Source organism: Populus nigra, chromosome 18 (assembly GCF_951802175.1).
Source record: "Populus nigra chromosome 18, ddPopNigr1.1, whole genome shotgun sequence".
Lineage (NCBI taxonomy): Eukaryota > Viridiplantae > Streptophyta > Magnoliopsida > Malpighiales > Salicaceae > Populus > Populus nigra.
Window position 1 is genome coordinate 10,522,337 of NC_084869.1, and position 26,325 is coordinate 10,548,661.

At 35.0% G+C, this 26,325-nt stretch overlaps 3 protein-coding genes and 1 pseudogene across 6 annotated transcripts; 1 reads left to right on the plus strand and 3 right to left on the minus strand.

Annotated features, from left to right (window-relative positions):
- Nucleotides 1-517: 517 nt before the first annotated feature.
- LOC133678648 (protein EARLY FLOWERING 5-like) lies at nt 518-6,035 on the minus strand. Its single transcript, XM_062101053.1, has 9 exons — nt 5,646-6,035; nt 5,243-5,336; nt 4,113-4,198; nt 3,792-3,841; nt 3,621-3,687; nt 3,455-3,536; nt 2,976-3,364; nt 2,014-2,532; nt 518-1,316 (listed from the first exon to the last, which is right to left on the minus strand). Exons 1-9 carry the CDS (start codon nt 5,724-5,726, stop codon nt 1,098-1,100), a joined length of 1,587 nt encoding a protein of 528 aa, XP_061957037.1. The 5' UTR covers nt 5,727-6,035; the 3' UTR covers nt 518-1,097.
- Nucleotides 6,036-8,981: 2,946 nt separating this feature from the next.
- On the minus strand, nt 8,982-12,470 carry LOC133678376 (B3 domain-containing protein Os02g0598200-like). Of its 3 annotated transcripts, none has more exons than XM_062100665.1 (3): nt 12,168-12,398; nt 10,487-10,636; nt 8,982-10,135 (listed from the first exon to the last, which is right to left on the minus strand). In XM_062100665.1, the coding sequence occupies exons 2-3, from the start codon at nt 10,619-10,621 to the stop codon at nt 9,401-9,403; spliced, it is 870 nt and encodes a 289-aa protein (XP_061956649.1). In that variant the 5' UTR covers nt 10,622-10,636; nt 12,168-12,398; the 3' UTR covers nt 8,982-9,400. The 3 variants fall into 3 exon arrangements, 2 of the variants coding, with proteins under 2 accessions (XP_061956649.1, XP_061956648.1); XM_062100664.1 differs by having other exon boundaries at nt 10,487-10,645; nt 12,168-12,397; XR_009835953.1 differs by lacking the exon at nt 8,982-10,135 and having other exon boundaries at nt 10,142-10,647; nt 12,168-12,470.
- Nucleotides 12,471-16,580: 4,110 nt separating this feature from the next.
- LOC133678203 (E3 ubiquitin-protein ligase AIRP2-like) lies at nt 16,581-19,448 on the plus strand. Of its 2 annotated transcripts, XR_009835910.1 has the most exons (6): nt 16,581-17,073; nt 17,685-17,847; nt 17,975-18,041; nt 18,387-18,621; nt 18,736-19,020; nt 19,115-19,448. XR_009835910.1 is itself a non-coding variant. In XM_062100439.1 (5 exons), exons 1-5 carry the CDS (start codon nt 16,985-16,987, stop codon nt 18,944-18,946), a joined length of 765 nt encoding a protein of 254 aa, XP_061956423.1. In that variant the 5' UTR covers nt 16,581-16,984; the 3' UTR covers nt 18,947-19,448. The 2 variants fall into 2 exon arrangements, 1 of the variants encoding a protein (XP_061956423.1); XM_062100439.1 differs by having other exon boundaries at nt 18,736-19,448.
- Nucleotides 19,449-21,584: 2,136 nt separating this feature from the next.
- Nucleotides 21,585-26,059, minus strand: LOC133678869 (GDSL esterase/lipase At3g48460-like; annotated as a pseudogene).
- Nucleotides 26,060-26,325: the final 266 nt, after the last annotated feature.

Here is a 26,325-nt window from a genome sequence, read left to right on the forward strand (position 1 = left end):
CTAGAAGCTTTTATGTCATTTCACTTTTTTTTCAAACAATAAAATGATTTAATTATCTTTGAAAACAAATTTCAATGATAATCTTCGGGGTAAGTTTATCATTGTTTTATTTTTTTACTTTATTTATTATTAATATATATTTTTTTAATCTTAACCGAATTTATTAAACTCATTCTAGTAATGACCTGTATATTAAATTTGTTTTAAAAAAATATTTATATCTTCTTAATATCTTTTCAACTATTAAAAAAGTATAGCATGTACCACATGTACTATATGGTATGTTCCATGTTGTCATGAGAGATCAAGACTTGCAATTTCAGCTGCATCAAACCTGTTTGGAGGGGAAGATTCAGTATAAGGATAGCATGGGAGAGTCCTCTGAGGTTCAGACCCACAGCTTACACCTCATTAGCCCTTCACTCCTCATGCTTTTGGAGGAAGAACACAATTTACCGAAAAAAAAATACATCCTGTTATCCATGAAGTTTACATTTGATTTGCAAGGGACAGAGAATAGAATGAAAATCCATTACCATTCAAATTTTCAATAGTGAACCAAACAAGTTTACAATAAAATTATTTTCGTTGGATCCAATGACCAGCATCAACTGTCCAATTTTGGTGAAATCTTTGCGTGTAACCTGGGACATGAAGAAAACAAGCAGAACAGGCAGCGCCAAGGTCTCAGCAACTCATTTATCAATGAAAAGGTGTTGTATAATTTAAAAACATCCCTTACAGATGTTGAAAATCACTAAGCTACAAATGAGATGAGAAAGGAAATACTAATCTTCAATCCAGTACAGTTTCCAGCTTGATCCAAGTCAACATATCCACGCTCCAGAAACATTGGCCATACTTACCCCTGCCTCGATAATCGAGATGTTTTAATATTTTTTGAAATTGTTAAACCAAGCATTGATGATGCAGTGAAATGGTCCAGACTGAACAGTGATGATGGAACCGAGGACATTGGCAATACCAAATATTTCTGCTGAATCCCTGGATCCACCACAGTAGCCAGTACACATTTGTTCACTATGATTTCAAGCACGGGTGCCTTATCTTTGCCCCCGTCACCAGCTATAATGATATTAACCATCGAGAGCACCAAGGGTTTTCATGTCCTCTAAAAAGGCCGTATATGAGTCATCAATACTCTGAGACTTCGGAGCTGATGATGAGTTAGTAGACTCTGGCTTCACAGTGATTGGAGCTGTTGGCCTGGTAGCTACTGCTGTGGTTGAGGTTCCAGCTTTTGGTTTTGGTTTAGGGATGACAGCCTCTCTCCTCACTCGAACTGAGGCAGGAACCTGAAAGAAGACCAGAAGTTAGGCTTGACTCTACAAAAATTTAATGAAACTGGAATTGTAACACACAAGAAGCTTTACTCTTCCAGAGAATTATAAAATTGTTTCAATGCAGAAAGATAAACCAGGCAATTATGTGGCAATATTCTAGCTAATTCTAAGTAACCGCTACAAGCTAACACAAGCAGGGTGCATGCACCCCTTCATGAAATTCCCAGGTAGAATGATTAGCATTCATTGGACTATTCGATAATGACTGATTGGTGTTGGCTTTTATTTTTTTTCAAGATATGCCTTATCTCTCAATCCATTTACTGGCTTCTTGTCAGGTTATACTAGCACAGCAATCCTTAGTTAAGATTAAAAAAAAATCCCTGTGGATTGTAGGGATGCATGTTCAGCATCCACAAATCATAGTTACTGGTCAGTAATCACATCAGGTAGTTGCCTCAGAGTAGAAACCTAATAACCATTGATGCTCTAACAGTAGACCAGCGATGGAGAATCAAACTCATTATAGCTGTATATTCTGGAGTATGCTGCACTGTGGTTGCACTTTTGCACAAAAAAAAACAAAAAACAGAGAAATTTCAACCATATAATTCTTTCTTCTATGGTGTAGTACACTGAGAAGGCAGAGCAGCGTAGTTTTTAAATTGGAAGTAAAAAGAAAAGGACTGATAGGAAAAGCCAAACTCACCATAGCTGTAAGTTCTGGAGTGTGCTGTGCTAGCAGCCTTTTAACAACAGTGGATGCAGCAGATTTTACATATGATGGTTTCTGAGGAACAGGTGGCCTACTTGCAGCATCTTCTTGTAAAGGAGGAGGACCAGGTGGAAGGGGTGGTCTCATCATTGGAGGAGGTCCAGGTGGAGGACCATAAGGAGGTCTGGGAATAAATGGGACCGTCACCCCTGGAGGAGCCATTTGGCTGGGAATTCCTGATAATGGTGGCCGCATATTTGGTAGAGGTGGAGGTGGAGGTGGGGGGAAACGCAATATTCCTGGGGGTAATACATCAAGCTGTAAAGCTGGGATCGAGGCTGGTCCAGGTGCTAGAGGCTGTTGCCTAGGAGGAGGTGGTGGGGGAACCATTTTAGGGTTATCCATAGTTGCTGTGGTATTGGCATCAGCTTCAAATGAAGTGCCTTCAGTCTGATTAATAGCTGACTTAAGTGGCATTGCAATTGGAGGAGGTGGAGGGAGTGAAGCAGGTACCTATATTAGAGCAATAAGATGTCACATTAACCACAATTATCTTTCATAATAATATTTGACAACAATTTCTCTATCTAAAAGATTAGAATGGAAAGCTTCTAGAAAGGTATTTGAGAAATCAGAGTCTGGTTCAGTTTAGAACAGTGAGGCAAATTAAAAAATTCTGCTTGTAAATAGTTCACAACTAGACTAGTTGATTTCACACTAGTGTACAAGAACATTCATTTCATATCTTTAGATTGGTTTGAGCTGAATGAACCAAGTTTTTGAGATTTGGGCAGGGTACACGCACCTTTTCTTGGTGCTAGACTACCAAGCACATGCATATGCTTTTCCCGTCCACCAAGACAAATCATTTTTATTTTTTTTTGTCAATTAGTGTAAAATGTTTAACAGTTCTGTCCTGCTTTCAACAGCATGCATAAAGAAGGTAAAGAGTTCACCTGAACAGTATCATTGGAGGATGATTCATCTAACAATGCCGATATGTTGGTCTCCCTCCCACTTTCATTTGTGCCAGGTGGTGGTGGCTGAGCAGACTGTTGGAAGGGTGGAGGTGGAGGAAGAGGTGTGTGACTCAATACTTGGTCTTTTGGTGGAGGACCTGGAGGAGGGGGAGGTAAAGGTGGTGGAGGCAATGACATGCCCAAGCTTGAATCTGCAGGCTTTGGTGGCATCGGAGGTAGAGGAGGTAGGGGCAATGAAGCAGGTATAACAGAGCTATCACCAAGGCCTAATTCACCGCTCTCTGGCAAAGGAGGAGGTATTGTTAAAGCAACATCCTCTGATTCAGTTGCAGAGGATGAAGCACCGGATAAAGGTATTCGGGGCCCTGCAGGTCAAAGTTAAAAGCAAAGTTAGAAACACCACATAATTCCAACAGCATATCTTAAACCTGAAAAATAAAAGGAAGGGTAAAGACCTATAGATGATTTATACATGGGAGGCTTTCCAGGTGGTGGCGCCCCAGTAGGATTCAGAGTAGGGTGATAGTATACAGAGTCCTGCAACAGCAAATGTTACGAAAATAATTATGGGGCCATATAGCACTAATTCACAAAAGTAACACTAAAGCCAGCCAGGCATACTTCAGGCTTTGGATGCTTGGCTCGTTCTTCTTCTTCTGTGGATGTCCTTCGAAGAGGGCCCAAATGACTGCAGCAGAAGACAAAAATGCAATTTGTCAAAAGAAGAAAGGTGTGTAAGCCCTAATGGTTCATGGACAAAAGCAGAAATGGATAAGAAAAGAGATACTTCACCTGAACATCACAGGGGTTTCACCCTTCTCCTTCATTTTATCTTCATATTCCTGTCCATGAGAGCACAGAAAATGGTTATCACATTAGTATAACGGATGCTACTTATGTCTATATAGATAGAAATGTTAAACTCCTACTGATTCATGGACCTAACTTGAATGGTGCAATGATTGTGTATGCAGCTCAGGCATCAAACGTAGGTTATTTTCCAGATTCTTGAACATTTCAAACTTGAATTACCAGACCACTGTTTTAATTTCTTGATACACAAACAGATAGAATTAAATGGAGGAGCCGAAAATATGGCATTATAATCATTACCCTTCTCTTCTTCAAAACAAGGCTAAGAGTATCCTGAAGTTGTCTTTTCTTGTGTTTTCTTGCTTTGTCTAAAGCACCATCGGCCTCTGCACCAATACAGCATACAAATAAGTTCAAATGGAAAGGCTGCCAAACCAAGCTTCATTTGCAAATTAGATTTAGCAAAAGCATAGTCTAGAGCACACCAGCAAGCAATAAAATGAAGAGCAGTTATTGAAAACTGATGCATAGCAAATAGAAGCTAATGCAACAACCGTAGAGTGGCTCAGAACTATATATTGTAAGAATCTTCTCTTTTGTACTCACTTTTAGTAAATGACATACTAGAAGATTCAGGGGTTCATAATAACCCAAAAATTATCTTTCATGAATAAGAGAATTCATAACAGATAGATATTCTACATTTGATGTGTGAGGCCATACACATACGAGCACACAGGCAGAAAAGATTGTGCCCCCTCCCTCTCTTCTCTTTTTGCACCAGTAGCCTCTCTCTCCTCTTTTTGCACCAGTAGCCTCTCTCTCCTCTAAATTTGTGCACTCAGTACCTTGTTAATTAAGAGAACCAGACTCTTTGGGTCACTATCTCGGAATTGACAACCATATGATGAGCTGCGCAGTCATTAACTTTCAAACTCTAACAAACTACACAATGCTTGCCATTGCACCGGTCATGCAGCTCATGCCAAGCAACCCAAAAACAGTACTTGAGTCTTTGGAGTGTAAGAGGGAACAATACGAAGGATAAAAAATCGGTTACGCAAGCAGCAATGCTGTATGTTTAACGTAATATAAGATCAAAGCATAGCTTAGAAGGAGTTTAACATTCTACATTCAAGATTAAGATAAAGGTATCATCTTCTCTCTAGGCTGTTTTCATTAAATTTTGCAGCCACTTTTGTACACAGCCTATGATCTTTGGTAATATTTTATTGGGTGTACAATTTAAAATAAAACCCATAATTAAAAACCCATATTAACTAGAAATAACAAAATATACATTCTACTATAGTCACTTTCAGGAATGAAAAATAAAAATAAAAAATGATTCGAAATGACTAATAAACTACTCTACTGCAGGTAATAAATGAGAAATAAATATTCAAACAATTAGAAGTTAAAAAGCTTACTCATCAATTCCAACTTCTCTATCTGATCCTTTATCACCTCAGGATCCTTCTTCAAAATCCCCACCTCTCTCACCTTCTTTCTTTCCTTCTTGTTCTGTTAGTGTCAAACACAATCGCAAGAATTTTAAAAATTCCAAGCTAAAATGACAGAAATTCTGTAATATAATTTTTTTGAACTTACCATAACAGAATAAACAAATAAAAATAAATAAATCAAATCCAATCAGAAAAATCATCATATCAAACAAGGAAAAAAAAAAGGAAGCAGATTTCGGTGGAAAAGCAAAGAAATTGAGTGAAATTTTGCAAAGATTACGATTAACGGTTCTGACAGGGATTAAATTAAAACCTAAACAAAAAGAGTGATAATTATAATAGAACTGGAAGTGAAATAATTAATTACCCGTTTTAATTCCTTCTTACGGAGTTCCTTCCGATAAGCATCCGTAGGGTTCATAACTTTGCCTCCTTTCGTCGTCTTCATCTTCTTCGCCTGTCTTCTTTTTTATTTAATTTGATTAAATTACTTCTCCTCCTTTCTCAGTTGCTTTCAGATTACTGCTACTGCTATCTCGATTTTGTTCTACTGCATCAATTTAGGGGGGGGGGGGGGGGGGTTTCAGAATTAAATCGAAACGAACCTAGCAAAAATAAATAAATAAATAAGTGCCGGAGGCTTGGGCTTAGATTTTGAATGACATGTCTCTCGCTACTTTCTAAATCTTAAAATGGATAAAGAGCCTCCCTTTTTCTTCTTTCTTCTTTCAGATGAATTATATTTTATCGGATGAGACTCTTTGTTGCATTAAGTTTACTATACACACACACACACTAGTATATTAGCATGCCATCCGTTGTCGGATAATATTACTTTTAAAAAAATATATTAAAAATATAAAAAATATTTTAATAGGGTTATTAAACATAACCAAATTAAATTTTAAATTTTTCTTTAATTTTTTGTTAAATTTAAATAGTTGAATCTGACAGCAATATAAACTCATATTTGAATCTAGCAACCATATTAGATCTAAACATAGTTGTTAAATCCAAGTAGCTTGGACCAGACGTGATTGTCAGATCCAGTTATAAATTTGATATTATTATCAGACTAAACCCGAGTGTGATATTATTATTAAACCCAAACACATGATCTAATAAAAAATTAAATGGAGATTAAAAAATTAATCCACTTAGTCTCTTTTGTGCACACACGCACAAACATGCAAAGTTGTTAATTTTATTTCGTTTCGTTTGAAATAACCGAAATATTTTGTACCAATTTAAAAAACGGAACAAAACAGAATAATTTTCCTCTCATTTTAAATCTTTATCCATTTTGGATTTTCCAAATAAATTTCGACCAGAATATTCCACTTTTATTTTACATATTCTTCCAGGCTTGAAAAGTACACACACGCACAAATACATGCTTGCACATGTGTGAACAAGCGGGGGTTCTTATTTCTGTCCAGCATAATGTGTCATTTGCATTACAGGATCTTCGCAAGGATGGTTTAGATCTCACTGAAGCTTGATACAGGGAACTTAAACAATTCTTGATGAGGTAATCCTTCCGACATTCCATCCCAGGGTTTATATAGAAGGGTTCTTTCAAAAGATATAAATCTATTCACATTTATGGTCTTCCTGATGTTTTCCGTTTCTTTTCTGTGTGCTCAGTTGGTGATATTAGAAGCGGAGCAGAAGGCGGAAGGAGCAGAGGAGGCCGAAACTAGTTCAAGAAATTGAGGCAAAAAGAAGAATAAACGCTATACAGCTTCCCAATACATGAAGCTTCAACATCAGCAATCAAAAGATTTGGAAAAATGTTGGTGTATTGACTAACTCATGCCTCAGAATTCATCCATTGTTCACAATTGCTCGGTGCTTGTTGAAGCAGAAACAAACCACAATAATAGTTCGAGTGTTTTCATTCATGACATGCAGGGTCTGCTGTGTGATTCCAAGTTATTCTACATCTTTTTTGTGAGCTCGAGTTTCAGTTATGATTTTGAATGTCGCCTGTTTCTAATGTTTTAGTTTAGTCTCTTGCATCTACAGAAGCAATCTTTCGCCATCTTGTTAGTAATTGGTTGTAAAAAAAGAAGTTGCAGTGAAACTTTAACCTCTGGGCAGGCGTATTCCCTTCCTTTGAATGAAGCACAGTAATATGCTCTGAGCTGGCCTCTTCCTGGTAGTTCCAGGATGGAAAATGTTCTTGAAGGTCGGATTCTGCCTTGTCATTTAGCACACCGGCAAAGCTTGGAAACGATTAGGAAATTTAAACCATTGTCTTTATCAGTGAAGAACACAATCACCTAATGAATTGATTAAATACTCATCAATTCAGAATTACGCTACTTATGGCGCATAGATATTCTCTTCAGCGATTTGCATACTGCATATAGATAGTATTTAAACACTAATTTTTTAGAAAAATATTTATCAACGAAATCACAAACAATGCTTGTTAGTCAAAATAAAAAACTTATTTTTAATGATTTTTATTTTATCAGTCAGTCCATCAATTATATAATTACTAATAGATTTACATATTAAAAAAAAACACACCAATCAAAAAATATTTATGTAAAACCGAAAAAATAAAACCGCATGATTTACCTATTGATTTGTGGCATTTCTTGTAATTTTTTTTAAACTCTCTAGAATTTCATGAGGATTTAATTCATTAGTAATTCTATTTATAATAGTCAAAAGCATTTTATGTAATTTTTTTACTCTCTGAAACTTTTTAATGAACTTAGTCGGTTAGTAATTTCATCAATAATTTGTTTAATGTTTTAAAAAAAAACTTAAAATAAACCAAACAAAAAAAATAAAAATAAAAAAAATCAAATAATTATTACTAATTTAAAAATTATTAGCTTGAATACAAAATAAGGTCATATGCTACGGGAATTTTGGCAAATTTGCCTCTGGGTTTGGCCCCAGTATGGGTCCTAATGCTTTTGTAGCTTATAACTTGGTAGGGTTTCATGGTTCTGGGCCTATTTCATTCAAGTCTGCAATGGCAATAGTCTTTGTTGAAGGCTGTGCCTTTTTGTAGTTTTATCTAGAGAAAAGTTCATTAGATCATACCAAAACTGGCCCGGCTTGCTTGCATGGCCGGCATCGGGCTCTTCATTGCTTTTGCTTTTTTGTAGTTTCTACTATATACTTCTCACATACTTCTCACATAAAGCGTGTTTGGCAGTGTGGTTGTGAGTATTTTTTAAATAACTTTTCATACTAAAATGCATGTCAATAATGTTTTTTTATTTTTTAAAAAATCATTTTTGACATCAGCACATCAAAACGATCCAAAAAATACAAATCATACTCAATTTTAACAAAAAAAAATTTTAAAAATTTGATCAAACACAGATTCAACCACAGAGCCAAACATGCTCTTAATGAACTCAGAGGCGAGGGGAGGAGTCTTTTACAAACTCATTGTATATTTTTTACACAATTAGTTTCCTTTCATGAGAATGTGTTCCACTCTTAGTGATTATTTGTTTATGCTTTTCAAATTATTTTCTAAAATGTTTTTTACTTGAAAAAACATTTCAAATTAATAATTTCTCAGACATTTAATAAAAATAAAAAAAATACTTTACATTTTCTCTCTGTTTCTTTAACAGATGAAGATCTCATTTGCCAAAAACACAACATAGCAGGTTGCTCAAGCCTGAACAAAGCACAGGATATTACAAGCATGTAGAACTCTGAAGAATCAAATAAATCGTGCAGCCTTCTATAATTAAATATAACAACGTACTTCGGATCGAGAAAGTACATTCTGCAATGGCAACATCTTGTGATGTAGCCTCAACTGGACAAAATTCAGAAACAGCTCCTTAAAAGCATCGACAAACCAGCACTGGCAGCATAACAGCATTTATGATAAGGCTATGGTAACATCGCAAGGGAATAGTTTGTAGTGCAAAATCAGATTTGGAGAACTCGTCAGGTTAAAGAAAAGCATACAAGATAGGGTTCATCAGTGGTCGCTATCAAAGAGCAAATCATATGGAATGAATCAAGCACATTATAAGCCCAGTGTTTCTCACTTGAATTTTTATCAGCAACATCTACCAACTGGCTCTTCATATCAAAATCATCATTCCTTTTTCTCGTGTACTTTCTAACCCTTTATCTAGTCTCTTTGCTACCCAGGCCAGCTTCTTTTTGGGATTTAAAGGAGGCACCAGCATGATGAGACAATTTCTTAGTACCAGCTCTGGTTTTTTTGCTTCCTTCAATGCCCAAGTTGGCTTTCGACAATCCCCATTTAGACAAGTCAACTAAAGTTTCCCCGTAATCTTCACGTTTCTTCCCTAATTCTCTATTGATCATGTCACTTGATTCTTCAACGCATTCTGCTTTAGAAACAATCTTCTCAGCTCTAGTCTCTTTTTTATTAGTTGAAGTATTTTTTGCGACCATCTTGGCTTTTAACACATCATTCTTCAACTTGCTCTGGCCTCGACAAATCTCCTCACCAGCGAGGTTAGGGGTACTTGACCCATGTACGTTCATTGTACCTTTATCCTTTGCGAGGCATTGACCATATTCAGTGTTAAAATTTTGAGTGTTATTTCCAGTCCTTTCCTCTTGATTTCTTCTCTCAGAAAAATCTAGCCTTTCACATGCACTCTTATCATAGATATGGACTTCAAAGTGTGATCCCACAATGTAATTGAAAATTATAAAATCTCCAAGTTCTAGCCCATGGTCTGAGGCAAATGCACTCCAGCCCTCTTGTAAAACAAAGCAATCATTCAGAATGGATACTTTTACTTTCCATCGTTGCCCCCTTGAATCCTCGAGGAATGTTTCTTGGCCATTCAATGATGACACTGTTGGAGCGAATTTGGGTGGAAAGTACTGCGATGGTATCACGATATTAGAAGAGATAAGCACATTGCTAATGTGCAGAAGTAAATAAGCTTGCAGTTACCTTATGAGGCACTGCTCAAGAAATTCAAGCAAAACACACACACACACACACACTGTGGTCATGCTTGAAAGTAAGGAAATGATGCCACTTATAGGGAAATAAATTCCACTTCTTAGCAGACACCTAATACTATCAACAATTTTTGAAGACAACTTGCATTTCATAGCGTCCACAGGATGATCACACAGAAGATCGCAGCAGTGCTCATATGGCATATTGAGAAGAAAAACACTGAAAAGCAGGTAGCCTAAAGAGGAGGAGAGGGATTGTTATCATACCAAAACTGTAAGAAACTGACCACCAATCAAGATTTTGAAGAAAGAGGAAACAAGAGTCCTTGAGTTTGTCCTATTCCCGTGAGTCATCAAGCAGTTCTGTGTGCACATTGGACAAGCTTCCTCCTTGCTAGTCATCTCTATTCCCTTCAGCTGAACTCTCTCTTACATTAGAAAGATTTAATAAGAAGGGCTTCTTGTTTAAAAAAAAACAAAAGGAAAGGAAAAACAAAATAAAAGCACCAAGAGGAGAACTATTTAGAAAACAAAGGGTAATGGACACCAAGTGAAACACCCTAATGAGCTAGAAGGCAAGCCACAAAATTTACAGGTCTAGGAATGTCCAACTACATTTTCCTATCTTGTTTCCAACTCTAAGTGTTGTAAATTCCTGGCTGCTATCAAATAATTGGAAAACGGAAGTCATAAACTACTTAACTTGACTTGCAAAGTTAAAATGAGCATCTGGATTCACATAGACATCTGAAGTATATTCAAAATGCCCCAAATCATAATCAATAACTCAGATTGGAATTAATTACTGCAAAGGAAAACATCTACAAATTGCTTCCAAAACAAACTATCAACAAATGTGATGCACATGTGTTGACAAAAATGGGAACAGGATCATGATTTTCCACGCATCCTTTGTATGTATTATCTAACAAGAAGATCCAAATGCGCTAGGATAAATTTAGATCAACACTATAGCAAATCTAGTATCTACTCTTATCCTGGAGCTTATTATTATAACAAGACATCGTTTGCTATTGCGGTTTGGATGCTTTTAAGAGTATTTATTATCTGAAAAAGCACCAAATTGATGCTTTTTAAGAGTTTTTAAATAGTTTTGATATGAGATGTCAAAATCATTAAAAATATAAAAATCACTATGAAAAAACAATTTCAATGGCATTGTCAAAAACACACACCAAAGTTTTTGCAGTACAAACTTCAAAAGAGGCAAATAAGTGATGGATTTTAAAACAAATATTACAAAGCTCAGAGTTTTCTTCGTTCAATAGTCACGGATCATAGTTTCAGATTGCAGCAAATTGGGGAAACTCAAGGGCAAAATAATGTCCATAACAAGACATTAAAAAGTACTGCCGCCAAAATGATATTGAAGGAGAAAACAAACTACCTATATAACAAAAAAAAGAATAATGCATACATTCTAAAAGAGTAAAAGTAATGGAGAGAATATAAAATTTAGATGCCCTAAGCTCAACTTACTACCATGGCATTTAGCAACACTAACCTCTGATGCCTATAAGGAAACAGGGTGGGACCAAGACAAGACAACATCCGGAAAAAAAATCCTTGAAATGTGCTTTCCTTCAAAGTATACATCCTTTTTCCTTTTCTTTTGCCTAAATCAAGTAATTAGAGGAATGATCTCGGGGCAAATCCACAGTATGAGAAATTTGAAAAGAAAAAAGAAAAGAATATTGCTAGCTCTCTGATCTATTAAGGTGGATGTGGTTCCCAAATTCCAACCATGCACTAGCGTTTTCTTATAAACACAACATCTCCCTAGTCCATTGAAGAGAGAGAGAAAAAAGAGAGAGAGTGTCAAAGGGGTTAAGAAACCACGAAACCCCAAAATCGAGAAAGATTTTAAAGTGATCAAGAGACCAAAAGGCAGAAAAAAAAAGAAGAAATAATGGAGGAGAGAACTTACAAGGTGGTGGCTCTTGCTCCGGCAGTGACGAGAAAGTAGGTGGAAACCCTCAAGATTTTTGAGCTAGTAGAATCTATGAGTGTAGGGAACCAAAGCGAACAGAGCAGAGGAGTCTCTTTCAAACTCTCTATATATTTGTTGCACAGCTAGTTTTCCTTCCATGAGAAACTATTTATACTGCTGCTACTTCCTTTTACGTGCTCGGCTTGCTCCTGTCGGCCGTCCTTTCCTAACCTAGTATTATTTATTTATTTATCACTTGTACGACACCGTTTCATTTAGGGAAATTCGAGCCAGGCTTTGGTGACAAACATTTCTTGTCTTGCTTGACAGGAGAACTGTCGAGAATTATATGAATTATGGAAATCAATTCAGTTGACAATTTTTTAATTTTTTTTTTTATGAAAATCGATAAGTTGAGTAATTACTTGTAATTTGTTTATGCAACACGATAAAAGTTCACACCTCTCAAATTATAAATTTTTAAAGTTATTGGTTTAAGAAAGTGATTTAATAAAACTAAAGAAAAATAAAATAAAATTTAGCTACGCAAGAAGAAAGAATGTCTCTTCAAATCACAAGAAAAGAAAAAAAAATTGAGATTTTATCCATAAACTAAGTAAAAATCAAATTACATTACACTAAAAAAACACCATAAAATTCTGTTAAATTAAAATAAAAAACTAATAAAAAAACTCAATAACAACCCAACATTTAAAAATAAAATTAAAAAAAAACCTAGATGCACATGACTAATAAGAGTGGCCCAAGACACCTAGGGTATAAAAAAGCTTAGGATTCTGTGTTCATGCTAACTTTATATATATATATATAATTTTTAAGAGGTTTTTGAAAAACAAATATAAATAGATGACACATCACCTACTTAACCACTAGATAGCCATAAAATCAAATATGATGTTTTTTTTATTTAAAAATTTATTTTCAATTCATTTTAACTCAAACACTTTATACACTTTTATAAGCTCCTATATGATATGAAGTAATCCAAAAACAGGTCTAAAACCTCGAAATTAAACCGAAACTAAAAAATTTCCGAGCTCGAATCTATCATCCCAAGCGATGTAAGTTCCAAAGAACACATAAGTGATACTCTTTTTATCAAATGAAATTCATTGAGACCAACATCAATCTTTTTCATAAGTTAAATCGATATCAACCAAGATTTTCTTGCTCTTTTATCAAAATTTAACAACTTTCTTTTTCTACCATTAGAATCTGACAACTTTCTTTCTCTTCTTTCAAATTAGGGATCTAAAAACAAGAAAAAATAAAGTTTATACCATAATTGAATTTTTAAATATTGAAGGACTGAAAAGTTATAATTTCAAATGTAAAAGGACCAAGTTGTAATCTAAAATGACAATTAATTCATCCTAACTATCCAAACACTCACCCTATGAGTTGTGTTTGACGAAGTCAGATCTGATATGATTAGAGTTCTGTTTTTTTTAATTGAAATGATAAATTTTGGTTTCAGAGTATTTTGGCGTGTCATTTTAAGGTTATACTATTCATATAAATAATTCAAAATATTAATTTAAAATACATATTTTCAAATCAAATTCAAAGATAAATTAACTTGAAATTATATAATTCAAATTCCAAACACAATATAAAGTGTCTAAATATAATTTTAAAATTTAAACATTTCTATCCGCACTACATTACATGTCGGATCAATTTTTTTAACATAAAATGAAACATGCAAGGGTGGCTAATGTTTTTCTAATAGAAACAAAAATTTAAACTGTGTAGGAGTTGACTCGATCGACTTGACGAGTCTAATGACAATCTAGATAACTGGTAAAAACATTGTTTGACTAAAAACAATTCAAGACGATATTTAAAAAAAAATATTAAGACAACAACATTTTAGATTGACCTGAGTCAACTTAGGTTAACCTTTCAAATCCATGACCTAAGTCATGAGACTTTGATAACCTCATATAAAGCAAATAAAAATAAATTATGAAGCGCAATTCCCAATAAATTCATTGTTGAATGGTGAAATTAGGAAACATTCAATATAAAAAATGACATAATAAAAAGACCTAAGTCTACTTAGGTTAACTCGCAAAACCTGTGATGTAGGTCATGAGATTAGGATAACTTCATAGAAAACAAATTGAAACAAATGACAAGGCATAATTCATAATCAACCAAATGTTTAATGATTAAGTTGGAAAAAAATCAATTAAAAAATAAATAAAAAACTCAAATCAATCGAGTTCACATGCCAAACTTGTGACATGTGTAATGAGACTAAGATAACCACAAAGAAAGCAAACCATAATAAATTATAAAATTCCAATCTTCTATAAACCAAGTGTTAAATGATAAAATTAAAAAAAAAACATATATATTTTTTTATAAAAAACTATTCACAAAACAAAACAAACAGAATGAAACTGAAACATCTTGTATGGAATTTAGCCAAAAAGTCTTGAATTGAACAAAATTCAAAATGAGATAAAATATATTTCAGGTTGTTCTTTTTTAAAAAATAATACAAGATATACCAGTCATTCCAAGCAAAACAAAACGAAATTAACAATCTTTAAACCATTAGTTTACTTAATGGCCATATAGTACAAAAGCTTTTGCGTTGAGGGGGGATTAAAAGTGGAGATAGAGTAAAACTGAGTTAACGCTTAAAGCAATTAGTCAATGTCGGACATGAACCAAGTTAGGTTCGAATCTTGTCTTAAAATGTTTGCTAACAATTTTGCAATATTGAGAATATCTCTCATACCATATATTTTATCGAACTAAAATTTTATAGGAAGACATTAGACACGTGAAATTATATTGTGAAAAAAATTCAAATCAAGTAGAGGTTGGGAACATAGTACTCAAAATTGGTCGAAGTTGATGTTACTCTTTTGACAGATTCGTTGACAAATTATTTTTTCTTAGCTATTTCCTGCCCAATCAGTCTAAACTTGTAATGGGTTAAATTTAAACAACAAAAGAAGATGAAATGAGGCTTATTTAGGCCATAAAATTTTGTATGAGCTTAGGCTATAAGGATTCCTAATGTGGCCTGGATTCATTAAAAATTTGGAGTCATTTCTTTCCTAAGATATGTGTGTGGTGGTTAGGGGCTATATAAATACTTTAATTTCAATTGTCTTTTATTTCTTTTGATTCTCTTTTAGATTTTTATTCTTAATTTATGCTTTTGGGTTAATGAATGAGCCAAGATCCAAAGCTTGTTCGGGCTTAATTATTAATTAGATTTAAGGTACAACTCAAGACTTGTTTGGATCCATACTTTTAGGTTTATTAATATATGTTTAGGGCTAATTTTGTAAATGGATCAATTTAGACCATAATAGTAGATCTATTAGTATTTTTATTTTAAAAATATAAATATTCTTTATAAGAACAAAATATTCGGACTTAATAATACCATTGTTGTCAATTTTATTCAGTTTGTGTGAGAGAGATTCTCGTATTTTTTTGTTCTCTAATTAATTGAATTGATTTATTGAATATTCATTAGTTTTATAGTGTCTTTCTTGTATAATTTGTAGAGTGAAAATTCTTATTCCAATAATACTGGGAATTTAAGATATGTTCTTATTATGTTATATTTTTATTAGATCTTTTTGGACTTTCTAACAACCATTCGAGAATCGCATCAATGTCTAATTAAAAGGATTGGTCTTCTAGCTTTCTGTGACTTTGTAAGATGATGGACTGTATCATATTACAGGCCTAGAGAGGCGAACCAAGAGAGCCCATTTGTTAGAAAGCTGGGGGGAGGGAGTTTTTCAACGAGTTTCCTGAGCCTGGATCAGTTAAAAATGAATCTAAATTATATAAATCTTTTCTAGTAGCATAATTAAACCGAACTGAAGATAAATTTGGAATTTAATACCAAAGGATGGTGAAAATGAAAGCGAAACTTTTGCTGCTTACTACCACCATTCTTTCGTCTCTGCCTTGGAAATGCCGAGTCCTATCTCATTAAATGCAGGATGCTTCCCTCATAATTAAGGTGGGCAAATGTTGTTCATCCGTTTACTAGTCAAAGTCTCCATCTCTCTCTCTCTAAAAAAAGAAAAAAAGGGGAGGATGGAATAGTCCTACGGGTAATGTATATGTATAGTGATGCATTTGAGAAGATTGGCTTTTGTTTCTTTGTACTCTGTTCAACATTTTTTATTAGTACCAATCCATATTTCACCTCACGGAGGGTGCTGCCATGCAATAAATCATAGTCGAGCAGAGCAGCATTAGCCTTGGCTCTGCCTATCAAGGGTTGAAATTAGCAAAAGTTTAAATCCAGCTCTGGTGATCAAAATGAATTAATTAGGATTTAAATACATTATCTTTTTCCCGAACTCTTTCTTGCCAAAAAAGCTTGTTTCTTGATTGGAGGAAGTAAGCACCTACTCCTAACTGTACCACCAAAAGGCAGACTGTCCAGCACCAAGAACAAAGTCAAACCATGAATCCTAACTGTTTACCAAAATAAAATCAACTGAAAATTTTATAAACAAAAGAACGAAACAAAAAAATAAAATAAAAAATCTCTCATGTTTAAGTATGTGATGGGTTTTGAGTTTCATAACCAAGTTGCCTCGTACAATTGCTTTCTCACCCCTTCCAGGCTTTGGACTCCAAAGAACAAACTTTCCCTTTTATTTCTTTGATTTTTGTTTTTGTTCAACAAGCAAGAAAAGCTTCCACTTTCCTTTTTTGATCATTTCTTTCTTGGAATACTTGTTCTTCTGTTCTTGAAATTAATAATTCAAGTAAATTTAGACCACAAGCAAGTAATTGAGATGATGGAATATCTTGAGCTTGCTGCGATGTCATCGTACAAAGACTCCCTTAAGGTTCTCGAGGCTGATATTCAGCATGCTAATGTGTTGTGAGTGTTCTCTCTGAGTGTTTCTATTTTTCTTTTTCTTTTTTGGGATATTGGTTTTCTTTGCTGTTTATATTCGTTTAGTTGCTGAGATTCTGCTGCTGTTGAAATTCAAGAAGTTTTTGGCCTGTGTGTTGCGTTTCATTTGTAAACTGTCATCTTTTTTCTTGTAATGTTATTATTATGCTATGGAGAACCAGAAAAATTCCATGATTACATGTACAATTCAAGGCTTACTCTAACAAAACACTCATCTGGGCAATTATGGTTTGTTGACAGTCCACGCTCAGTTCTTGTTGATGAATTTAAGTTATAGCCTGTAATAATAATAATAAAAAACTTGGCACACCAGAAATGATGCAACTGCTTCTGTTTATAGCTATTTTGCATTTTGAAGAGCAAGCCTTCGTTCTAGAAAATATGGTGTTTCTGCTGTGTTGTGTGTACTATAATTTGCAGAGTTAGCCTCATTTATGCTACTATTTTAGTTTCTATGTTTTGTTTGGATTTTGGAGCATAGCCAAGCATAACTGAATTCTGGACTGCTAAGACTACAACACTACTTCTTTGAGGTTCATTCATGTGTGAATTTACTTGAGGGTTGACATTTGCAGGGCAGCTTCTATTCCAAGAGCCAAAAGTGGTTCCTGTCTTCAAATGAAACTGGTTTATAATCACCTGGCACCCATATTTCTGTTTTTGCTCCAATGGATGGATTGCTCATGTACATGTCTACTTTCAACTTATTTTAACCTCTTCCACATTGTTGTATACAAGGTCGGTCAGCTGTTTACCTGCTTATTATGCTTTACTCTTTCAAACTAATCAGTTTATTTTTTCCTTTTCAAGAATCAAACAACAGTTCTTTAAATTTGGTGATCTGAATAATTACTTCTGTTTTTAGGTATGCTCAGACAGGAAGCCGAAGATTTCTTCATGCGGACGGAAAGCAACTATTAGGCAATTCTATGGTGTGTAAAAAAAATGTACTTCCTCCATAGTTTTCATATCTAAAGAATGACTGTTGATAAAATATACAGAAAATGGTACAAGGATGGGAATGGTGGCATATATTGCTTTACAGAACATTCATCATGTTTCTGGTTTTCTTTTTTTCATAAGTGATTAGTTACATTGAGACCTTTACACAGTCATTCATTCTTGAAAGCCATAATGTTGTTAAGAATTGTGTTTCCAAGACTTCTTGGTGATAAATCCTCAATGGGATATAATATCTTGACATCCTATGTTCGGAAATTTTTTTGGTTCTCATGCTTAGATATATCTATTGAAGTCTGACTGACTCAAAATTACAGCTGTTATATTACCATCACTTCAGCGTCTTCATGGTGATACAAAGGAGCCAGACGTAACTCAGGAAGAAGGCCACTTCCTGGAGATGATTGTCAAGAACAGACTAGAAGATAGGAGGAAGCTTTCAGATGTAGACCTGCTGAGGGAAGACGAATGTGGGATCTGCTTGGAACCTTGCACAAAAATGGTTGTGCCAAGCTGCTGCCATGCAATGTGTATCAACTGCTACCATGAATGGTGTGTAATTTGTAAAGCTTCATTGTTTTCTCTTTCATTTCTGATACTGTCCACCATTACGTGTAATAGTGGAAAAGGCCCACAGGTTTAACATTTGACACCCATTCTTTGCAGGAACACAAGGTCAGAATCTTGCCCATTTTGTCGAGGCAGTCTGAAGAGAGTAAATTCAGAAGATCTTTGGGTTCTCACTTGCAGTAGTGATGTGGTTGACACTAACACCGTATTAAAGGAAGATATCTTGAGGTTCTATCTTTATATAAACAATTTGCCAAAAGATATCCCGGATGATCTATTCCTGATGTATTATGAGCACCTAATCTAATCTGATAGACAAGGAGAATGACATTTCAAATTTGGATAAAAGAAAAGCAGGCCATCACATGGACATAAAGTCTGGTGAGGTTTCCACATTGAAATTCCTTTCATAATTTATTAACTGTTCAGAATAATGTAGATGATCAATGGAAGAAACCCTGGCTATTGTGTTCAGAATGACATCGGGAATGTGTAAGCATAGAGAAAGGAACATGGAGATACTTCAAACGACATCTGCCTCTTCCAATTCTCTAAGAAGCTTGTTGCTTTGGGAATTTGTCACGGTATCATGAATTGACTTTGATTGTTGGACTGATTTATGGGAATGGTATGCTTGCTGAAGAATGAAAGCCAGTCATGCATTTTGCTGTGCCATTGAAATCTTTAGATCTTTATCTTTCGAACAATTTGGATGCTTTAATTTTTAACATGCTGACCTTCTTAATTGTTACATGATTATTAGCAAGTTTCCTTCAGTGTAAGGGGTGAATTCCATGCTTGTTCACGTATTTTTCTTTTTCCTGCCTTTTGAAATGATTCCACAATCACATTTCAGTTGAAAGGTGAAACATTAGATGCATGAAGAAACTTGTTTCTGTTCTCACTTAGTGAATTCATGATTACGTGTAGTATTCTCTAGTGTTGTCCATGTCAAGCTTGAATTAGCAAAATTCTCCATGAAAATGATACCAGAACAAGTTGATCAATATAATATTTTGGTTTCTTGCATATTGCATGCATGCGTGACAGAAATCATGAATTAGTAGTTTGGAGCTACTATATTCCACATCTTCAGAATACATGGATGAACAAATTTGCTATTGTATTCTCAGCCTTGTTTGATTGCGTCAGTAGAGATCAACTTGATACTTGAAATTTCAGTTTATGTCACTACATAATCTATAGGAAGAAAGGTCAGAGTTTGTGAAGAATGTCTACATGGTATGATTTCCTGCTCAACTGACCAGAACAGAAGAAACATAATTGTGATCTGCTAAGTATATGAGTAGAACTGTTGCACCGATGCCTGTTTCATATTCTGAAAGGCACGCTCTTTTGTTTCTCTTTCTCCTTATTTCTCTCTATTTTTATACACCGTTTCAGAACCCGGTCTGTAAATACCATATATAAATTTTTCTGTCGAAATGTTGAAGACATTATGTTTCTCCTCAGCAGCATATTGCTGTCTCTAGCTAAGAGCAGGAAATGTTTAGTCCTGCACAATCAACCATTCAGGTTATTCACATTGATTTCCTTGTCATAGAAGTTGATGCGGAGAAGTGTGTCGAGAATCTTATAAAAGCAAGACAATATGCAATGCTAAAGTAGAGTCTACCAGTGCTGCTGCTAATTCCAATAGGATCCTAGCATGTTCTGAGAGGAAAACTATAGAAGGGGAGGATAGAAGGGTTAGAGAAGAGGGCACAAGGATTGCAGGGTAAAGAGAAAAGGCAGAATTCTGGCTGATATTTAACTGCATTGTTGAGATGACCCTTTTTGCCGTCTTCAAAGGTAAAAACAGAAAAATTGGTTGAGCTAGAATGTGTTGCGCATCCTATATGATCTTTAAACCCAGAAGTCAACCCTTTGAGGAAGTAGTTGGGAAGTTTGAGGTCACAAACTACTGGCAAATCATGTAGTTATGAGTCTATTTTAAGGAGAATTGCTTTAATTTGACAAGGCTCGCAGATGGCGGTATTGGGGTAATGCCAAACAGTTCTAGCATCATGTATACATCAGACAAAATTTAAAATTAAGACTATTGAAAGAAACTAAACGAATTTCAATATTTTATTCTGAATCTGGCAGTAAATGAGTGGTTGCTCGTTTTTCTTAGGCTAGGGTCGCAGTCACCATCCACAGTGTTGCTACCAGCAACTGTAACATTATTGAGTAGTATTGTGATGCAATAACCAACTTGATCAAGGTGGGATTGGATGTATATAATGTTACACTGAAACACCCTTGCTGACAGGCTCCAGGAAATTTCATATTTGCAAAAAGTTGTGAGAGAATCATTTTTCGTGTAAACAAGCATGTTGCAAGAAATTGAAATCTTGTCAGCATATTATCTTAAACAGTTATTTAAATTTGAGATTTAAGTTTTAGCACTGACTCTGTTATGAGATTCAAGTGCCTTGATGTATGGGTTTGCTTTTACAAGGATATGATAATGTAGTCAGGCAAGAAGAAATCCAATTCATTGAAGCATTATCAACCTATTCTTGATGAGAGATTCAGAGTAGAATGCTTGTATGATTCGAAGACTAAAGCTGCAATATCATTAGAGTACGTTCATAGGAGGCTAGAAATGTTTTCTTTAGGAACATAAGCTTAGTTTTCTATTTCTGTGAGCTACATAAAATCTCCTTCAGGATCTATCTGCCTGTCATTTTGGGAAGCAAAGCATCCTCCTCTATTTCTTTATCTTGCTCCAAAATCCAAGCAAAGCATCCTCCTCGAGTTCAAATATGTCTTAAATTATGAAAAGAAATGTCAAAGACTGAAGAAAGAATGTCTCACACAGAGTATATTTGGTGACTTCTACATGTATGTTTTGAACTGCTAACTCAAGTACTCAACCATATAGCTAGATCTCATTGACCATAAACACCATTACTGAAGCTTGTTAGATCAGGAACCATTCACTCGTGCTGTTTCCTGCCCCTCAAGGAAGCAAATGGAGGATGACCGTGTTCCACTCAGAAACATGCGACTGAGCACTTTATACATGGCTTCAGTGAGATGAACTCCTTCCCAGTTAATGTACTGAGAAGGGTTTGGGCAGGCACTTGCATCAGATGAGCCACATGTTGAAAACACTTCAAAATTGTAGGGTGGACCTCCTGATACGCAGCATGCCATGAATGGCTCTTTGAATCCGTACTTCTTCGGATTCTTCATAACCATGGAGTAAGCATTCTAGTAGTCAAGATAAGTAATGACAGCATCAGGGATCTGTTTCCTGAGATCTTGCACCGTCTTTTGGTAAACAATAGTATGGGTGTAGGATTGATTGTTTAGAGTCTTCACGCGGCCTAAATCATCTCTGTCATCTACAGGGGCCAGGGTCATGGCCAGTGGCAAGCATCCTGTTGGAGGCAGACCTTGAACAACAATATTTTTCACACCTTTCTTCAGCAATGTCTGTAATTTCATAAAGTCAAGTAACATAAATGATATCAACAGCAATATTGATCTTGCTTGTTAATTAAAATGGAATTATTGCCATGTAGAAGCATGAGAGCTCGGTTATTACCTGTAGGAATCCGGTGATGCAGATGATTGATTGCAAGCTTCCTAATTGTGTCACTTGACACGGAAGATCCAACAATGTATGCATAGTCATTGACTCCGATTTCACCATCCCAGATCAATGCATCATCACGTACTGCCTTGCACTCATGCCTCGATGACACTCCCCCTTTGCATCCCTGACTCTCCAAGAACTTGTTGAACCAAATCATTTGAGTTTGAATAGATTGAGGAGTAATGGCAAGGTTAAGGTTGTTCCTGACAAAGAAAGCGTGATTTATTGCCGTGGAGCCAGCAACAGCAAAGCTGACCCCGTGGCAAGTATGTGTTGTGTGGTCCCACATCATGTTATGGTAGGACCACCACATTAATTAAGAAGAGAAGCAGCTGGCTGCCTCTTTAAATTAAATGGGTTGGCTACTATAGAGGCAGTAGCAAATTTGAACAAGAGAGTAGAGAAAAAACGGGAGAAAAGAAAAGAAGAGGCAGCAGAGCAGCCTGTGTTCTTCCTTCGATATCTAGCTCATTCACCGTTGGATCGGGCTGAGATTTTGACAGCATCTTCTAGATATGTTACTCTTTATTCTGGACAATTGGATTGAAGACTGGTGGTGTGAAAGCTGGCCGTTTTGACAGAAAACGGGGCTATCAGTATTGTGAGTTTTTCTCAAATAATTCTCCTTTAATCTTGTTGTAATCTGAGAATAAATTATTCTTGATGATATATATGTTGTATCTCTTAGTTGAATCTGAGAAAGAAAAATTATGAACCCATTATTTGTTGATAGTAGAAGTTTTTAGGTGGACTATGGTGCCGTGGTTTTTCCCGCATCAGGTTTTCCACCTAAAAATCTTGTTGTTGATTTGTGTGATTATTTGCATTATATTTGGTCATTGTTTGATTCTGTTTTTTACTGCACAAAGAGGGAAAAGGATTGGGACTTGTAAATTGTGAATTGTATTCCGCTGAATTAATCCGGTTATTTGTTTCTAGTTTTCCCAACAAAGTGGTATCAGAGCATTTGTACATGTTCCTCGAGATGAAAGGTCTAAGCTTGACAGCAAGACAAAGCAATACGTTTTCTTGGGCTCTGAAGATGATGAGTTTGGTTATAGGTTGTGGGATCCAAAGGAGAAGAAAATTGTGAGAAGAAGAGATGTTATCTTCTTTGAAGATCAAACCATTGAAGACTTTGAACAGAAGGAGAAAACAGAGTCAACCACTTTTATTCCATCTAATTCAAATCCAAGACTTACTCCACAGTTGCCTTTGATGCCTGCTAATCATGGGGGAGATTTGCAAAATGATGATAATGGTGGTTTTCTTTTTGAACCATTAGTTGGTGATCCTGAATCAGTTAATGATGATATTGATGTTATTCCTGAACAAGTTATGCAAGAAGCTCTGATACCACTTTGTTGGGAAGATTCATACCGATGACAACGTGTCAGACATGATGACCAAACCTGTACCAAGAGAGAAGTTTGAGTTTTGCATAAAAGAAGCAGTTTTGTCAGAGCCTCCTAAATTGAAGCTTACATGTTGATCGTCAGTATGACGAATTCCTCACATGGTGCGTGAGGGGGAGATTTGTTGTGTGGTCCCGCGCCATGTGATGGTGGGACCACCATATTAATTAAGAAGAGAAGCAGCTGGCTGCCTCTTTAAATTAAATGGGTTAGCTACTATAGAGGCAGTAGTAAATTTGAACAAGAGAGCAGAGAAAAACTGGAGAAAAGAGAAGAAGAGGCAACAGAGAGCAGCCTGTGTTCTTCCTTTCTTTCGTTTTTCTCTGCTCTCTTTTTCAAATTTGCTACTGCCTCTACAGTGGCCAGCCCATTTAATTTAAAGAGACAGCCAGCTGCCTCTCTTCTTAATTAATGTGGTGGTCCCACCATCACATGGTGCAGGACCACACAACAAATCTCCCCCTCACGCATTATGTAAGGAATTCGTCATGCTGACGATCAACATGTAAGCTTCAATTTAGGAGGCTCTGACAAAATTGATTTCCTTCTGCAAAACTCAAACTTCTCTCTTGGTAAAGGTTTGGTTATCATGTCTGACACGTTGTTATCGGTATGGATCTTCCCAACAGTATGGTAAGGGTTTAAGCTACAAAGTCAATCACAAGCCGCCCATCAGAGTATTTGTTGGTGGGGTGATGAAAGAAGGTGTTGTTGTGTGGAGGGTTTGAGACATGGTGAAAACCAACAGGACCTGACGCAGACCTGGTGTTGCCAGTGTCTGTAAAGGAATCACCGAAGGCATATATTTTCTTAAAGGAACCACCGAAGGACTAGCTGTAGCAGTAAAAGCAAAAATTTTCAGAGCAGAATAAGAAAATAGAAATTAGTGTGATTTGGGAAGAAAAATATGTGGAAGGAGCAACCGTTTTCTCGAGGTTCACAGGCTTAGCACTTGGCAGCTTCTACCTGGGATATGATATGTGCAGCTTGTATATTTGTGATCTTTTTGTGAATTAAACATGTTTGATATGTTAGTTTTATTTTAATTAGATAATAAAAAATAAAAAATAATCAAATAAAAAAACAAATCATTATAACATGGGGAAAGAACTCTTGAAAGTATCTACTTAGATAAAAAAAAAAATAGAAAAAAAAATCAGGATCAAGTCAATATGAGATAGTATAATAAATATGTAAGCAGGGTAATAAAGGATGAGTTAATTCGTTATAACCTACAAGACTCGTGGTTTAGGTTATGAGATCGGGTTAACCTAATAAAAAAGAAATTTAAGAAAATCACAAAGCTTTTTTTTTTAAAAAAAATCAATGTTAAATAATGAAATTAAAAAAAAATAAAGCAAAAAATAAAAGAGAATGACGAGTCACATCAACTCTTTAAATCTATAATCCAAGTCATTAGACCGAAAGTACCATGCATGAAAAAACAATGAAACTCAATTCTTAATAAATTTAATATTAAATGGTAAAATTATCACTATCAACTATATTATTATTATTATTACCATCATCACCATTATTATTATTATTATTATTATTATTATTATTATACACCAAATCAAATATTTCCATATATATATATATATATATATAATAAAGAACAATTTTTGCTTCGGTATTTAAGTAGTGCTGCCGGCTCTTTTTACACTTATTTTTTATATATTTTTTACTATAATTTTATTAAATATATGCATCATCTTTTCAATTATTAATTAAAAATTTCATGATATCTGAAAACAAGTCCACAATGCCGACACATTTTCTTCTACGCTTTTTCAATACCTTAGCTAGTAATTATTAAGACCTCTATCTATGTCCCTACAATCTAGAATACAACCTTTAAAAATACAACACGAGTGATCATGATGTGAAACAAGTAGCCAGACAACGTGCCAATTTGTAGCTTGCGATATCACCTCTTTGAAGTAGGGTTTTCAGTGCTAAAGCTTTCGGAAACTCCACATGAAAGGGAGAATCAAGGAATTTTTTTGAAAAATATCAGCATAAAATTTTAGAGGAAGGGCATAAATAACATAATTTAACAAAACTACTATTCATAATTATAATTTTAATAAACATCATTATTTAGAATAACGATTACATAATACAATCATGATTCTAAATCGCGGTTACGATATATATATAAACACTCATATGTTCTTTGTGGTCATCATTCATTCAAAAGAAAAACCCTAAAAACCAAGAAACCACCACAAAAACAGCCTCCAATCGCCAAAAAACATCAGAAATCATCTTCCCCTCATCTCCACAAGTCTTTCTACTACTTTTTTTTTGTTGCAAATCACTTGCCCAAGCTTGATTGATAGCCTACTTGTCGTGACAACTGTGACAACCAGTGGAACCACCACCCAGCCATTATCTCTTAGTTTTATAAGTTTTATTATTGAATTGAGATGTTTCAAGTTTTGATTCATGATTATTTGTGTTATGTTTGATAATTGAGTATTTTGTTAATATTAAAATAATTTTGGATTTTGAGTGATGCAATTATATGTGTGTTTTATACCGTTAATGTTATTTATTGAATCAATTAGGTTTGAATTAGAGAAATTAAGGTTTAAATTGATTTTTGGATTACTTGCTGTATTTAATAGTATTGTTGATTTGAGATAAATTTTGAGT

What these genes read in the sequence shown, in the direction of transcription:
- LOC133678203 (XM_062100439.1), top strand. Translation starts at nt 16,985, where the DNA reads ATGATGGAATATCTTGAGCTTGCTGCGATGTCATCGTACAAAGACTCC. An exon ending in ATTCAGCATGCTAATGTGTT is followed by an intron (nt 17,074 to 17,684) that starts GTGAGTGTTCTC and finishes TGACATTTGCAG; the next exon opens with GGCAGCTTCTATTCCAAGAG. An exon ending in ATCAACTGCTACCATGAATG is followed by an intron (nt 18,622 to 18,735) that starts GTGTGTAATTTG and finishes CATTCTTTGCAG; the next exon opens with GAACACAAGGTCAGAATCTT.
- LOC133678376 (XM_062100665.1), bottom strand. Translation starts at nt 10,621, where the DNA reads ATGACTAGCAAGGAGGAAGCTTGTCCAATGTGCACACAGAACTGCTTG. An exon ending in GTCAGTTTCTTACAGTTTTG is followed by an intron (nt 10,136 to 10,486) that starts GTATGATAACAA and finishes ATACCATCGCAG; the next exon opens with TACTTTCCACCCAAATTCGC.
- LOC133678648 (XM_062101053.1), bottom strand. Translation starts at nt 5,726, where the DNA reads ATGAAGACGACGAAAGGAGGCAAAGTTATGAACCCTACGGATGCTTAT. An exon ending in GTAAGAAGGAATTAAAACGG is followed by an intron (nt 5,337 to 5,645) that starts GTAATTAATTAT and finishes TGACACTAACAG; the next exon opens with AACAAGAAGGAAAGAAAGAA. An exon ending in CCTCCAATGATACTGTTCAG is followed by an intron (nt 2,533 to 2,975) that starts GTGAACTCTTTA and finishes GCTCTAATATAG; the next exon opens with GTACCTGCTTCACTCCCTCC.